Source organism: Astatotilapia calliptera, chromosome 20 (genome assembly GCF_964374335.1).
Source record: "Astatotilapia calliptera chromosome 20, fAstCal68.1, whole genome shotgun sequence".
Taxonomy (NCBI): Eukaryota; Metazoa; Chordata; class Actinopteri; order Cichliformes; family Cichlidae; genus Astatotilapia; species Astatotilapia calliptera.
Genome location: NC_137441.1, coordinates 35231053 through 35247680, shown reverse-complemented (window position 1 = coordinate 35247680; position 16628 = coordinate 35231053). Strand labels below are relative to the sequence as shown.

Genomic DNA, 16628 nt, shown 5'->3' with positions numbered 1-16628 from the left:
TACTCCATGCAGTACTTATTACTTAAGCACTACTTAAATGTACTTCCACTGTAATTGTTTCCTATAAGAACCTGAGATGTTACCAGTCATTGTAGTGCACCTAAGTATTTGTATATAAATATAGTTATATTGTAATTTATAATCCCCCATCAGTGTATTTTGTCTTTAGTCACAAGCCATAATTTAAAATATTATCTTCTTTATGAAGAAAAAAAACAAAAAACAAAAACAAGAGAAAACCAAACATCTGAAATGAGCACTGGCCAGAGTCACGGATAAGAAAAAGAGGATTTTATTGTATATCATCTATGTACACCTTTGAACTAATTCTGAAAAGATCTGCACAATATTATTTTTTATTACCTATGAACAGGATGTCTGATGGTCATATACCCATGGCAACAAACCAAACATGGACAGGAGTGTTTTGACAATTTTGGTTCAACTGACAGCAGTCGCCCACTTCCCCTCCCTTCTTTTATTCACTTCCCTCTGCCCGCTGAACTTCTACCCATGTTAACAGTAGCAGCAACATTTCTGGGGTACACAACCAACAACACAAACAGAAAACAAAAACAAAAACAACAAAAACAACAACAAAAAGCACACAGGAAATGGTGGGGGGGAAAAAACAAACAAAAACAAAACAAAAAACATCATCTCTTAAGTTTATCTACCTCAATGCAGAGGACCCAGTGTTTGAGACAGCATGCAAAAAATGGATACCAACATGACACATGGATTCTGGATCAAGTGATGGCGTAACTAACGTTAACTAATCGCCCTTGTGGACATAACAGTGCAGAGCCCGATGGTGACAAATGTCAGTGTAATACTTTCATAGTCTCGTCTGGAGACGGACTCAAAGTCAGATGTAGAATGAAAACATGCAGTTTCTCTTTACAGCATGTCAGTCTTTGACAGTAAAACTCCCAACTACATTTTACATCTAACCACATGTTCCCTGTGCACGAACTGTCAGCAATCGTCTGGATTTCTGAATAAACAGCCAGTGGCAGTATCAGAATAGTAAGGTTTACAAGAAGCTGCTAAGTATTCCAGTGTCATTGAGAAAGATGTCACCCCAGAAGACGTATGTAGAAACAGATCTGCATTACTCAGCTCTTGAAAGAACTCAACAAGCACCTGCAATAGTTGTGTTTATATAGATTTTAAAAATTAAATTAAATTAAAAAAAGGAAGTTGCAGCAAAATGGCCTGGGATCAGTAGTACCACCAAATTACCATGAGAGGAGCAAGTGAAATACAAATTCCAGCAGATATCGCAATCCTTTCCTCGGACAGTCAGAAACCATAGACGGATCAAACAGATGCGTGAAAGTACCATCAGATTAAAATCACTGATCAATGTCACACTGGAGCTTGTGGCATAGAAGGAAAAAAATAAAACAAAATGCATGTTGTATATACAAATCATATGTACCCATCATCAGTAGTGTCTAATGTTAAAGCCAGAAGAAAAAACACCCATCATGATCTTTTACACAAAAAATATATATATTTTAAAAAGAAAAGATTGTTTTCATTGCCTTTTCATACGCCTCTTATTTGGCCCGTGTGTACTACGTCTTCACCTGTCACCGCCAGAGGGTTATGGCTGCATTCATTTTTCAAACAGCATCTTTACTTTAAAAAAAAAGAAAAGAAAAGAAAAAGAAGAAATTAAATTTAAAAAATAAATGAATGCAATAACCCACGACTCTGAAGACTTTGACTGAACTACGACATTTAATTTTGTGGTTTGTCACATCTCATCTCACAGTGTTCATCATTATGTAGTAAAAACTATGAACAAATAAATAAAACCATCCCAAGAAGAAAAAAAAATTAGAATAAATTCAACATTATCCCTGCCACATTTCAAACTAAACGCCAGGACTGGACCGCATCTGCTATGTGACACCTGCCCGGTCTCACATGTGATGAGGAAGCTACAGTTGAGTGCAACTAATTTGTGTTTGAAGATTCAAGTGAGGGAATAAAATGAGGGGAAAAAAAGCACAATCCAGCTGTTCATGCTTAATTACCACATGTCCAATAACTGATTTTCTCTAATGAACTACAGCCTACACCAGTAGACATTGTAGTGTCTTGGGAACATGCTAGTAGTCCAGACACCTTTTACTTACACACACACGCGCACACACGCACACACACCTATAAAAAACAGTGCTTCAGCCTCTTTCCCCTCCTTACAGCGACAGAATATGATGTTGTATGGCCAACACAATGGAAAGTTATGTGTAATCGTTCCTAAACTTGAAGCCCACAACATGCCCGACTCTTCTGGACGACTTTAGTCCATGTTGGACAATTTCAGAGAGGTTAAAAGGAAAAACAAGAAAACAGATGATCAAAAACAGAAGATTCTTTTCACTGTACAAGAGTTCTACTTCCTGCCATGGGAGATGAAAAAAGAAAGGTTGAGTGTGATGATATTAACAGTGGTAGTGCTGTAGTGTTGTGGCCCATGGAGAAGGGAGTCAGAGGGAAGGAGGAAGAGACGTGAGGAGCTAAAGGGAGGCAGGGGAAGGGAGAGAAAAGTCAGGAGGAGGAGGAGAAGGGTTGATTCTCAGTAGTTTTGGCTAAAAAGGTGAGGTAGGCCTTGTCACAACTTGGAGTGTGGCTTTAAAACTGGCAGGGTTTTCATTTGCAGTCTGTCTTTAGTGTTTCTTTCCTATGGGAGTGTTGTCTGGTTGTGCGTCTCCAGAGTGTCTTTCTGCCGCCTGTACGCTCACATCTTCACATCCTCCTCCACGCTGAGCTGAGACAAAGTCTTCTTGATGCGCAGAGCTGTCAGTCTGGCTGCTCCGTTGGCATACCAGCACTCCCTCATGATCTTCCCCATCACGCGCAGTGACTGCGCAGCAAGAGGACAAAAGTGTTACAACATGACTTATAGCCACAGACATTTGAATGAGTCGCGATCTGTGCTTTTCAAACCAGCCTCTGTGTGTGAGAAAAATGTCAGAGTTTAAGGTAAGACAGACCTGTGCACCTACATCAGGGACATTAAATGTTGATTACTGCGTCTTGCACTAAGGCAATAACAGACTGTTGGACTGGCTCATTTATTTTGTATATTGAGGGCACCACTGCTAAGAATAGTACACTTTATGTAAAAAGCTGTTTTTCTGTTTTGTTTTTTAAGTGAAATTAAATCCAGAAATGAACTGATTTATCCAAGTTTTACTTTATTTGCTGGTAGCCAGCTCAGGGACATCATGAACCCCAAATTTTAACAATGGACGACTGAGTAGATAAAACTATTTTAATCCTCCCCCACAACACTGACTCAGAAGTTGGCAGTCTACCTTCATACTTGTAGACCAGAACATCTTGTACTGCCAAACTAATACAGCCCAACTGGTTCCATATACTGCCATTGGACATTTTTAGAAACCACTAGTGCAGCTGTTCATATACATGGTGTGAAATACCTCATAGCTCTGCCACCAATTGGGCACATTGGGCCTCAGTTTCTGGTCACACACCACCTTCCTCATCTCTTCTATGGACGGGTCAGAGGGCACAAGGTCATAGTAGGGTAGCTGGTACTCCTCATGGATACCTGTAGTACATGACAGAGAAGCATTTTCAGTCTCAGATTTCATGTTTCTGTTTATTTGACCAACTGTATCATATTTATTTATATTGTGCTCTTACCTCCTGTGTTGCAGCGACGCGCAATCTCCCAATACACCAGGCCCAGTGCGTAAATGTCAGCACACTTGAAGGAGTCAAAGTGTTTCATGTTTATGGATTCGTCCAGGACTTCTGGAGCCATATACCTGAGGGTGGACACACACAGCATGAACAACAACTTTAGCACCACTAATAGAAACTGAAGTAAGATAACAGCCTCCCAACAAGTCTCAAACTTTCATTCCTTGTAATGCCCACTAGGGGGCGATACCTATGGCTGCAAAAAAGATTTCTGGTCCTCAGAATATGAGAAAAAACAGCCCTCACGCTTCACCCCAGTAAACACTTTCTTGATCACCGTCTGCCCTCGGTGACTCGTTTCTGGTCATGTTGAATTTTTGCATTATGCCAAGTTGTTGGCCAATGAGCATGCAGTTTCACAGTCAGCTCTCCTCCTCCTCAATAATTGAGCATGCAGTTTAAGATCACCAAGACAGCCATTGAGAAAAATCACATCTTAAGGCTTTAAAACAGGATTTGACAAACCACTGTGTGGTCATTGTAGCTACTGCCATCTTTTACACTCTACATCACAGTACATCTATCTCACTCAAAGTTCTACCAAGGTCTCCCATTTCTGTGGTGCAGAGAATAACAGGGTATTACATCCAAGAGTGACTAGAATTATGAAAAAGTCAGAAAACTAAAATCCAGCTTTGCAAAGTTTTCACTTTCTGATATTCAAAGTATTAGAAGAAAAAAAAAAGAAAGAAAGTTGTCAGATGTATTCTTTAAGGCCTCAGGGAAGACCTGTAAAATCCCCTGTGCGCTTTATCTACTTGAGTGCTGATAAGTATGGAAACATTTACCTCTTAGTGCCCACGCGCTGATTCGGTGCAATATCGATCGTGTCTGTGATAGACTCATGGCGGACAGCCAGACCTAGGTCAGCTATAGCACATGTGCCGTTCTTCTTAACCAGAATATTTTTGGACTTGAGGTCACGGTGAGCAATGCCAGGTTTACCTGCACGAGAACCAACACAACAGCATTACACTTGCATCAAGAACATGCTCGCCCTTTACATATAACATATCCACTCTGCAGACATGAAAGTCCCACCCTGAGTGCCTAGGATCTCCATGTGTAGGTGTGCCAAGCCGCTGGCAGCTGATAGCGCCAATTTGATCATCCCCTCAATGGTGACAGAGTAGCGATTCAGGTAGTCAAAAAGTGAGCCATGCTCATGATAGTCTGACACCAGCCAGAGTTGAGTCCAAGTGCCGTTGTCTGAAAGGGAACAAATGAATAACGTCGATCAAATAATCTACTCTACTTAAACAGCAGCGAGCTTGTAAAACATTTTATTTTGAAAAGGCCTAAACTTTTACTGTTGAGGGTTGTTTAAAGCAGCCTTCTTGTATTGTATCTTCATATAGCCAACAGTTTTCCTCACCTTTGTTGTCTGCTGCAATAAATCCTAGGATATTTTCATGCCGTAACATGATTGTCTGGTAGATTTCAGCCTCTCTGAACCAGGAGCGCTCCTCTCTGGATGAGAAGATTTTCACTGCTACGTCGCCTCCCCTCCACTTCCCGCGCCACACCTCCCCAAAGCGACCTTTTCCTATTATTTCCTGCAGCACAATAGTCCTGGCCACAGTCCGCTGCACAAACAGGGGCAAACCTGCAGAGGGGGCAACAGACAGGCAACAAATCAACAAGAGTTCCCTGATAAGTATCCTCACACCGCTATGGTGAATGTTACTCATTTGGGCATACTGATATATCTAAGGATGTATGGAAGCTCCTGCTTTTGCATACTGACCAGAGCCTGATCCAGAGGTGGACATGTCATAGATTAGGTCCTGGAGCGTCTTGTCCTTGGCCAAGTATAGATGGTCACAGGAGGGATCTTCTACCTCCAGCCGTTGTCTGTGGCTGTAGGCCCTCTGGTGATACTGGAACAGGAACACCCCGACCATCAGCAACACACAGAGCAGGAACACGGGCCCTGCAATCACTGCCACCAGCTCCACTGGCCCCCAGTTGCTCACTTGGGTTGACCATTCCCCCCCTTTGGTTGGGACTAAGACGACAAAACAAAACAAAAGAAATGGGTTAAAAAAATAAAAAAATAAATAAACAGTCACAATTGCTCTAAAGTATTTAATGAGGTCTCACCTGGGACTTTCAGGTCAATACTGTTGCAGTAATCTACATAGCAGCAGTGAGTATTGAAGAAACCTTCAGCACTCAAACAGTAGAACGGTTGCCCAGGAGGGACCAGGCTGTCCTGGTTGATGCAGACACGTACGTGTTCCTCCTTCCCATTGACATAATAAGTTGAAGCCATGCAGGCACCGTCTGTCTCGCACTCATAGCCTGTCTTCTCACAGTTTGTGCAGTTGCAATGTAAAGCTGAGAGAGTGAGAAAAAGAAAAGAAGTTTATCACCACGAGGTTACAGAGTCCTCTAGTTCACTTCTTCATTGTGCCCAGCAGGGGGCAAGCATACACCACTGTTTCAATACAAAATGTAATGAGGGTCCCTTTAAATTGTGGGCATATTATGACGTGCAGACACAGATCCTTAGTGTTCAGCAGAAGCAGCCAGACAGCCCTGAAATCAGATCCTTCACTGCAGATGAACCCAGACACGCAGGGTGGAGACAGTCCTGCCCGTCGGGACAGACAAAGTGAAACTCAACGGGAGAGGGCTCCTGCCAAATCCCCAATGCAGCATTCTGCTCCATTCCTCTCCCGGCTTTTTCTCATCGACACCGAGAGCCGCCACTGTTTCAGCTAATGAGACCAGAGTTTTATTAAACACAGCACACTTCTGCGCAGGAACCTATTAAAAGGTGACACACTGGAACTCCTGCCGCTTTCACAATAAAACTACGGTGGTCCATATACGTGCAAACAAATGAGGTCAGTGCCTGCCACATCTAAAACAGAACCAGTACTGGTTGAGCAATCCAGAGAGCAAGAAACTGAAAACTGATTAGATTTGGAGTGAAATGTGATTTCGAGTCATACCACACATGCTTCTCATTTAGAGCAAGGCCAGCACATTGGGTTTCTTCTAAGGTTTACTCCTACCACAGCGCACAGCAGGGCATGGCATAGTTGGTTGTAGGAATGTGGAGCCGTTTTTATTTTTGGTTGTTCCTTTTACACAGGAAAACCCAAAATGAAAAACGTACTGTCAACACTACCGTGGGTGAGGCCAGACAAAGGCTGGACCACTTGAGACTAATCACTGTGGAATTAACAAAGACAAGACCACTATACCCTAAAACAACACAGGAGGAGACACAAAGAGAAGAGGAATTTCAATCCCTATTCTTCTTCAAAAAGAGGCTCAACATTGGTCGGACAGCTGACAATGCCTAGCCTAGAGGAAAGAAAGACGTTGAGAGTGGCAAAATTCCACTAATCCTCTGTGTCTTATACTAAAGGGCTTCTTTGACCAGATGAGCTCAGTGATCTTCTCTTTTTGAACCAACGAAGAGGTCGGCCAAAAGGTGTCAGCAGATTCCAGCAAATTAAGCAACTACCAGAGTAGTAATAAAAAATAATAAGTAATAAAAAAAAGAAAAAATTCAATGAGTGATATACTTATTGCAACATCTGCATGTAACATCCAAGTGGCCTAAACCACAAACCGTGGTGTCATAGCAGTGGTTTCCCCTGAACTCTTGAAGGTTTATTTCTGCGTGGGAGCATTTTTTGCATGTAGCGTGTACGCTGATGTGTCTATGCTTGTTCACCGAGTAGTAACTGGAAATGTGGAACACTTGAAGCAGAGTTTCAGTAATATTTCACATCTGGTTAGTGTGTGTGTGTGTGTGTGTGTGTGTGTGTGTGTGTGTGTGTGTCTCTTGTTCTTGAGGAGGTGAGTGGGAAAGTGACAGGAACTCAATGCTGAGTGTGTCCAAATTTCACTCAAGTTCGCATGCAGATGGAATTTCCTGCAGATTACACAGAGGTAAAGCAGGCTGGGCCTGATAAAAAGAGAAAAACAAGCCCTGTGCCACATCAGGCTAGTGCGTGGCAAATAGTTTAACAAAATAAAACCGATGACAGGAGCCATGGCTGTAGGTTTAAATGCAGGATGACACATTACTTCCATCAACATTCAGACAACCTGAAACACCTCTTTCCACCAGGACCATCTCTCCTTCACGTCTGCCGTTTATGGCTTTTCAGTAAAGCATATCAAATTTTTACCAAGTGAATCCAGACAAGAGCCATTTTCATCAATACGTTCTCAAAAGCAAGAGCAGCATTTAAAAGGAAATACACACGCAGCACATTTTAAGACAAAGCGCCTCCTCACCACACTTAGGATTGTAAACCGAATCGCCTCACAAAACTCAAATTGAAGGCTATAAAAGTTTTTTTCATGACAAACATATTGCACCAATACACGATAATGAGCTAACAGGAGTGATCTGACAAGAACACGGTGATCTGAAATGAAAAGGCACATTCATCACTGGAGAGTCTGTGTGTGGTAAGACAGATGGCACACAGACACAGACAGAAGCTCAGGAAGGAAACCAAACATGGCTGAAAACACACACATTTGCTTCTCAACTCTACCATGGATGGTTTGCGGCCTACCAAGAGTTTGGTTTGTGGGAAGTCCTCCCTTTCATTTAGGGCTACCTCATGACTATACCATGTGTAGCCCGCTTCCACGCTGAGAAGCAAAAACATTATGTGTGTTCAGCACAGCAAAAACATGAGAGGATATTTATTATTAACTTGATGGTGATTGATTCACAAGTTTAGATAAAATGATCTGATGTTTCATTACTGACTAATGCTTTTATCTAAATGAAAACATCCTGTAAGTTGAACGCCCTGTGACTACAATGTATAACATTTATGCAATCAGCAAACAGGCTTAGGCGATATAAAAATCTGTCCACCAGCCGTAAACGGTTCTACTGGTGACTGTGTAATATTTATCGATATGTGCATGATGAAAAAACACCCAAATAAAAGTCATGAGCAGAAAGCCCGAGATGAAGCAATTAGGCGGAGGACATTTCTCTCACATCCTGTTAATAATGAACAAGCTGCTGGGAAAAACACACGTCACTAAACCATACGGGCACACGTACAGTTATTGATTTAGTTTTCAAATATAATTTATACCAATTGGACAGCAAACATTAAAACACACTCAAATGTCACCTCTGCTTTCTGAAAAACTGAAAGAGGGACACGAATGTGCAAAATATGGGCCGACTCAACTCATTAGCACAAGCTTTGAAACCTGCTTTACAGGTTCTTTATCTGCCAAGTTAGATCCTCATGGAGGCAGACCACCAAAATAGAATAGTAAAAAATTGGCCTTCAAATTCACTCCAAAAGAACAAACTGCTCAAGAATTCAGCCAACGCTCACCCGCCAATATATTCATCTAACTGCTAAATCACAGCCCCAAACAAAACTTTGCAAAAGATGGCACGAGGTAGCGGTTTAAAAAAACAAAAAAACAAACAACAACAACAACAACAAAAAACCATCCAAAAAACCGAGATGAACATCAGGCAATGTGGAGTTCTGCTACTTAACTAATTCAAACAAAAAACATTTATCCAAATGCTGTGTTGTTTACACAGCGCTCTGCATATCTCAATAGATTCAGAGCCAAAGTGTTACAAAGCCAGACTTGCAGGAATATTACCGAGCCTAAATACACTTGGATCTGAGGAAAAGGCCGTGTGTGTGAAGTTTGAGTGAACTCTGCTCTTGTATCCACATAATTGGTGGTCTTTACACTGGTCCTTTGTGTGGAGATTAAGGCGACATGAGGAGGGGATTGGACTGGCCCTACATGAACAAAGACTGGAGTGGGGGGTGTGCACTTTTGCGTGGGGGGATGGGTGGCATACAGGGGACAGCAGAGTGGGGTTACCAGTAACAACCCCGATGTTTGGGGGAGCTGCTCTGGGCCAGACAGGATGGGGGTTGGTCCCCATTTGGGAAGGACAATACAGAGGGGGAGGCGGCAAACAGGGCCCCCCAGCTGCGATTGAGGTCTGCCCAAGTGACCAGCTGCGACTGTCATTAAAACCCAGTCTAGACTTTAACTTATGGGAGGGAGCAGAAAAGGGAACACATGACAAAAACAGGGAGAGCAGAGCCTAAACGCAATCCCTTTGAGCCGTTAGCACGGAGTTCCAATCATTCCGTTCGTGTTGAGACAGGAAATGGAGAACACAGTCAGGAAAACATTATTAAAACTTTGTTGCCATAAACAGCGTTGCCTTAATTTGGCGGTCCTATGAACCTAACGAAATAAAACACAGAACAGCCCCATTCCACAGAACTTTACCCATAAACCACGATGACAGCGTTCAGCAGATGCATGCGCCGTTCAGACCGACTTGGTGGAAACAACGCTCTCAAAACACGACTGAAGTTCTGTGTACGATAACATAAAGAAAATACTGTAAATGTGCTTGGCGCAGGGCGGCAGGTTACACAAACACTGTGGGTTTCTGGGGGCTCAGACAGACAATCAGCACGTGTGCGTGCATGGGGAGGGGAGAACCATTACCAAAATGCACTGGCTGAAATTAGATCCATACAGATACCAGACTGAGAGCTGATCAAGACAAGCAGACGCCACCAGACAGTGTGAGTGCAACACACATACACAGGCTAACATACACATGCACACACCACAACTGTGTCCTAATCAATGCTAGGGGAAGGAGGAAAGTCATTACCTTTGTCTGCATCTCAGGGTCAGATTACTGATCTGATTCTAAAGTGAAGTCTCTGGGGCCGAGGCTGCTTCTACCATGTCTACCAACCACCAGCCTGAGGCTACATCCCTTCCTGTCTTGTCTGTTGTTCTGCTTGGGTTCAAAAGCACACGAGTGTGAGCACAGGTTCACTTTGGATTTGTTGCAGACACTTGTGCTCAGATTCCCAAACTGATTTCTAAAATGGTGGTAATATGAGTCAATGACATTTGAAGCTGCTTGAAACCCATCCTGGATGTTTGCAGAAGTGTCGTTTTTTTCCCCTCTTCGGTTACAATTATTTGTTAAACACAAACACTGTTTTCTTACAGACCAACAACTGGCGCCAAATACACTGCAGACACTTACACACTTATTTTTAGTTTGCTTGTGTTTAGCCTTGATGTCAAGTTCTTCCTGTTAAAAGGGGGGTTTTGTCCTGTCCCACCATTGCCACGTGTCTGATCATAAAGGGCAGTTTCATAGTCCAAACTTTTTTTTTTTTTTCCCCCCCTTGGTGATTTTTGTAGGGTTTCACCTTAAAATATTAAGCACCTTGAGGTAAACTCTTGTTGTGATCTGGTGTTACATAAATAAAACTGAAGTGACGCACTGAAAACTAAAGCTAATTTCCAAAACTCCTTGATTCTGCTGTAATTTGTATTTTCATTGCATAAATAACTGAGAAGAATGATCAGAATGACAATATATACATAGCACAACATATATATAGAAATTTCACATATGGCAAAAATATAAATTTTAGTTATGTCACTCTTTTCATTGTGAAAAAAGACAGATTAAGTTATTTTGCAGATAATCCTTAAGCTAATAATATTGTGAAACCAAAATAAAAACAGCCCAGACAAAATGCAACGTTGATCCGAGAACACCACAAGGATTTGGCATAAATCCAGCAGTTACCTTTAAAGCTCAAAAAAAGCAACTACTTTGCATATTCACACACTTACTCATAAGAAATTTTTGCTCTGTTTAAGCTACCAACACTATCTGAGCCCAGGAGAGAAAATAGGGTTAAATGGTATTTGAAGAGCTAGTTAGATAAGGCACTCTCACTGGATTCCAAAAGCAAAAGTTTTACCCTGGATCACACTAATCAAAGTAAATCATTGTCACGGAAGTATTAGAGAAAACTTGACAAGTAGACCGCATACCTTCTAGCAGAAAATTACAAGGCAGTGTGGGTCTGATCTAAATTCCAACAGCAGTCAGACAAAACAAAAAAGAAAAACAAATCAAAGAGACATGCAATGGAGGAAGCTGTCGAGTTTAGCTCTATAGACATAAATTAATGTAACTATCAAGTCTGTGGAAGCACGGTGAGAAATCACAGATCTTATGTCTGTGTATGCTTAAGATACGCCACAGAAACAAATGCAGGTTCATGAACAATATGCAAAAACTCTTTAAACAAAGACAAGTACTTTAGAGTAAATTGAAGCGAAGAGGACAGGCAAGAAGTTGGCTGGCTCTAAAGCAATAGTAATTTCTTGCGGTCTAGCATCAGTAATGGAGGAGCCGGGTCAGTCCGGGGCTATGCCGTCTGCTGTAGCAATTAGGGCTCTCTGCCTCCGGGCCAAAGGAGGTCATTAACAACACTGGTCATTATGGAAGGAAAACTAGACCACCCCGGACCTAACCTGACCCCGACTGGCTCAGTGCCACATTATGGAAATTGTTAGTAAACACAAATTGCAAAGGAGGTGGTGTCTGAGCCAGGAAGCAACCAGAAATTTTATACAGAGGATGTGATGCAACTTCATTTGATCACGACATAGCTGCAGGGATCTGGCAGACAATACAACTTATCTAGAACAGGTTTAAACAACTTCTACACACTGAGGGAGAAGGAACCCCCGCCCCTTTAAAACACGTTCTACTTTTCAAACTCAATCTTGCTTGAAATCCAAATGTCCATCTCCCCTCCCCTGTCCACACCGTCTTCTCTTTACGGGCTTACACCTTGGAACCTATAAAGTTTCAACCTCTCTGTACATTCTCCCTGCTCTGATCTAATGGGCAGGTATACGCATGTTCCAAACTGACTAGCTCACACAGCCACCACCTGAACTCTTTCACATCAAATTTGACATTACACAAGCACCTGCACCGTTTACCCCTGTAGAGTGAGTTCCCTGTTCAAACTGAAAGGAAGGCATGTTTTAGTTTCAAGCCACAACCACACGCCACAGACACGCAACATTATCCATTAATCTGAGTGCACCTGAACAGGTCTACCTTACATCTTAATGAGCACTACGGCCTTTTTCCATAAAAGCAGCAGACCGACAACACTCTACTATCTAATTCTGAAACCTATATACTTGCATAAATGTATAGGCATGCGTGCAATTACAATGTGTTGATGTAAGCCACTGTGAATCATGCCGTTGCCTGCTGTGCATCTCAGTTGCTCATAATGAGAAGGGGGGGAAAGAATCCTTCTGAATACACTCATGTTCGGTCACTATGTTGCAGTCAGAAAACTCTGATCTAATGCATTCTGTTATTCACACATAGGCCACTAATGTTCATTTATTTATTTAACACATTCAATGTGTTAAATAAATGATGGGAAGAACATTATACGCTCTATTTGCCTCCTATTGGATATCATACCTCACTAGATGCATGATATCCAAATCTCACATGTATGTGGTTCTATCCATCAACGTTGTATGTGTAAAATAAATGAAGACGGTCATTTTACCAGAAAGACAGCAGGGTTATGCATCCATGACTAAAGAGTGGAAAAGAGGCACATCAGGAAACGACAATAGTCTGGCAGGCCTGGTGATTGTATGTTGAAGAGCTTCCAAAGGTGAGTTCAAAGGTCAAGAGATAGCAGGAGCTCATCTATCCAATGGCCTTCCTCTAACCTAGAGATAAAAAATTAAAAAAAAAACCCAACCCAAACTAAAGCTTTCTTCACCACCCTGTTAGAAGTAAGTGAATGAAAGCAGAAACGGGACCACAGACAACAAAGTACAGATTAAATTCTGACAAAGCAGCAGGCTTTTATATAAGTGAGATGGAGAATGTAGAGAGAAGGGGAGGGACGCGCCCTACCTAGCGGCACTGTGGTTGACAGTGCCCATATCACATTGCTACTTTGTTCAATTCACCCAGTCTGACTGCGTCACGTAGACATGTAATGCCCATAACACCAGTGACTCCTAATCCTCGTGAAGTCAACAACACGTGACAGATTCAAACCTGTGAGTAAAGCATATTCTCACAAAAACATACTCGCGCAGGCCTGGAATCTGCTCCAGCGAAGCAGCTTTCAGGTTTGTCTGGTTTCAGCCTGTGCATGGTGTAATCCATTACATAGGGAGAAAGCAGCTCATGATAGACTCGTGGCCCCCCTTGCATGACAAACCCTGCCAGATGGACAGACCCATTATCACTGTGTGTGTCTGCACCGGTCACAGACCCACCCCCAACTCTCCCCCTTCACACATCACTGTTAATGTTGGTGTAACCCAGGCAAACAAACTGGCCACTCAGGTGTGACAATTTTCCCAGCATGCCTTGAACTGATCAACCTTAGTGTACTGCGCCCTTATCTAAACTTGTGGGGGAGGAACAGTTTTTATGATTCTCGGAAGGATGACTCAATTGTTTAGCACAGTACACTTTAATGGATAACAAATGAAGCAAAGATTGATTGATTGATTGAATCTTTATTTTGAACATGTTGAAAAAGTATAAAAAAAAATAGAATTAAAAGAGACAAATGAACAAAGCAAACAAAAGGAAAACGAGCAACCACAACTCCAAATCAGATCATTTTTTCCCCCCTGGCACACGGATCATTTTAATAATAAGTGTATCCAGTGAGTGGCAAGTTGAAACAAAGGTGCAAAACTCAAAGGAAGAGAACAGAGTTTTTCATAAAACAAGACATGCTTGTGTCTAACCTACTGAAGCATAATGAAAGTGAAGGGACGTTTGGAGCAAACTTAAAGGTCAGTAGATGCGCTGAGGGGCCAAACGCTCTGTGCTTTGGCTGAATATTTGGTGATATACTGTGTGTGCTGTTACATATAGTGATATATTGTGATGTGGTGCTGTTGTGTGAAGCTGGGCATCAGCTGCTCCAGCAGATGGGGAGGAATCGGACTGAAGAAGGACCATAACTGGCGCCTCAAAAGACCCCACTTGCCACATTTCCATCACAATGAACCCAGACTTCAACTCTGACTTCTGTCTGGGATGGCTGAATGTACGGCTGCTGTCGCCCTATGCCAGCATTCACTTTCTGCTGTGCAGGAAGGAAAGGGGGGGTGGGGGTCCACTAAGCACCCTTTTCACTCTTTACAAATGGAAAGCGATGGCAGAGCTGCCAGTGTTTACCCTCAGAAAACACATTTCATGCACAAAGTAGGTTAGGCCTTCATTCAGAGGCTCCTTTCTGCTCCTTCCAGCGTGGAAACCAGTCCTCACAACATGTGACGAAACTGTAACTGACCACATTACGCAAATTCAACCAGCCAGCTATCATTATACGATGTCCCCAAGCAAAACAGCGATAAGCAGTCACAAGCCAAAAAGACACTATTTTGTAAATAAGTTAGCATAACAGCCACACAAGAGATTAACCTCAGCATCAACAGCACCATGTAGACTACTATTCCTTGCTTGGGGTGTTCGTACAGAATAATAAAATCATATTTATATCAGTTTTGTATCCATTTAATAACACAGATTTATCAACATTATTGAACTTTAGCTAGCAGACGTTAGCTGGCGCTTCGGAACAGACAGCCCCACCATGTTGTTGTTGTGGTGGTGGTTGTTGTTGGTTTCGCTACTCGTGTTCAACAACAGCTCAATTGAATTTGTCAGCGGATAAAAGCCAAAAATATCGATAAATCATCAAACACGGCACGGCAGCCGGTTCGACCAAACAGCAGCCGTGGTTTTGAGGTCGACGCTAGCAAGACACGGCTAGCCAAATCCGCGATAGAGAGCGCCATGACGATTAGCGACAACAGGCGATGCCCAGTCCAGGAAAACACATCGAGACAAAAGCCGGAGAGGTGCTCGGATGAAACTTACCATTACCGACGGCCACCAGCCCGAGCAGGGCCAGCAGCGTTGGGGCAATTTGTTTTAGAGCCATTTCTTCATAACTCCCATCTCTCCCGCGATGAAATGCGTCGTAAGTGTGTCGTTATCAACACGACCAGACCTGAAACACAACCACAGTCCAACCGCACACCACCACCGCCAGATACTAGCCAGCCTGCCAGCCAGCCGAGTGACGTGTTTAAAGGGGTGTGTACGTGCGAGTTTAAAGGGGAGGGCTGAGGGCTGCACGTCCCCTTCTGCCCCTGAGGTCAGGGCTGTGTGGTAAATAAAGCGGTGGGCGAATTGCCTTCTTCCAGTTTCACATCATCTAAAGAGCAGGAGTGATCACTGTGTGTGTTATTTATGATAAATTAAAAGTGCTTTTGGAAATTAGGTGCCTGGATAATATTCTAATGATTGATGTTAAAATGATCTGGGATATATTAAGTCAAATCTTCACTATCCAGTAATTGCAGTGTGTTTTTCATGATTATATATAATACCAAAAAGAGCCTTGTGAGCTCAGTTCATAGCTAACATTGTGCATTTGATGGTTTAGCTACTAAAAATGTATGACCACGCTCAGGTGCTGCTTTCACTGAAATCAATCTGTTTTCTTTCTGTGAATTTTTATGTCTCAGTTCACTTTTTCCAAATATATATTTTCAAGCAAGTTTCTTTTTTTATTGAGCTCTGTGTATTATGTAACATGAAAGAAAACAACAAGTGAACAAACTGAGTGTAACTGGCAATGTTTATCATTTCTGAAAATGAAAAATAATGTTGGTGTGTATGTCTGTGAAATGTGACTAAATGTGTTGCCACAACTGGCTTTAATGTGTGTAAACAAAGTGCATCTAGGGCTCTATAATTTATTTATTTATTTTTATGCATGTGTTTCAGCTGCAGGATGAATTAATCTTCAGCAAATATGCTGTGCAGATTGCGTTTATTACTCATAGCTGTACTTTTGGTGAACAAAAATCTATTTAAGGATCTAACTGGGTCAAACTGCTTTTCATTAGAATTATTGCTCAACACTTAAATTCATCAGGTAAAACAAACATGAAACAAAATAACACCTTTTTCATGT

The 16628-nt window shown here is 42.2% G+C and overlaps 1 protein-coding gene across 1 annotated transcript; it reads right to left on the bottom strand.

Annotated features, from left to right (window-relative positions):
• Positions 1–276: 276 nt before the first annotated feature.
• acvr1ba (activin A receptor type 1Ba) lies at positions 277–15725 on the bottom strand. The gene is made up of 9 exons (XM_026153841.2): positions 15524–15725; positions 5851–6087; positions 5495–5755; positions 5123–5353; positions 4789–4956; positions 4536–4692; positions 3688–3812; positions 3462–3592; positions 277–2881 (listed from the first exon to the last, which is right to left on the bottom strand). Exons 1-9 carry the CDS (start codon positions 15585–15587, stop codon positions 2756–2758), a joined length of 1500 nt encoding a protein of 499 aa, XP_026009626.1. The 5' UTR covers positions 15588–15725; the 3' UTR covers positions 277–2755.
• Positions 15726–16628: the final 903 nt, after the last annotated feature.

What these genes read in the sequence shown, in the direction of transcription:
- acvr1ba (XM_026153841.2), bottom strand. Translation starts at nt 15,587, where the DNA reads ATGGCTCTAAAACAAATTGCCCCAACGCTGCTGGCCCTGCTCGGGCTG. An exon ending in TATTGACCTGAAAGTCCCAG is followed by an intron (nt 5,756 to 5,850) that starts GTGAGACCTCAT and finishes TTGTCGTCTTAG; the next exon opens with TCCCAACCAAAGGGGGGGAA. An exon ending in TATTGCAGCAGACAACAAAG is followed by an intron (nt 4,957 to 5,122) that starts GTGAGGAAAACT and finishes GTTCCCTTTCAG; the next exon opens with ACAACGGCACTTGGACTCAA.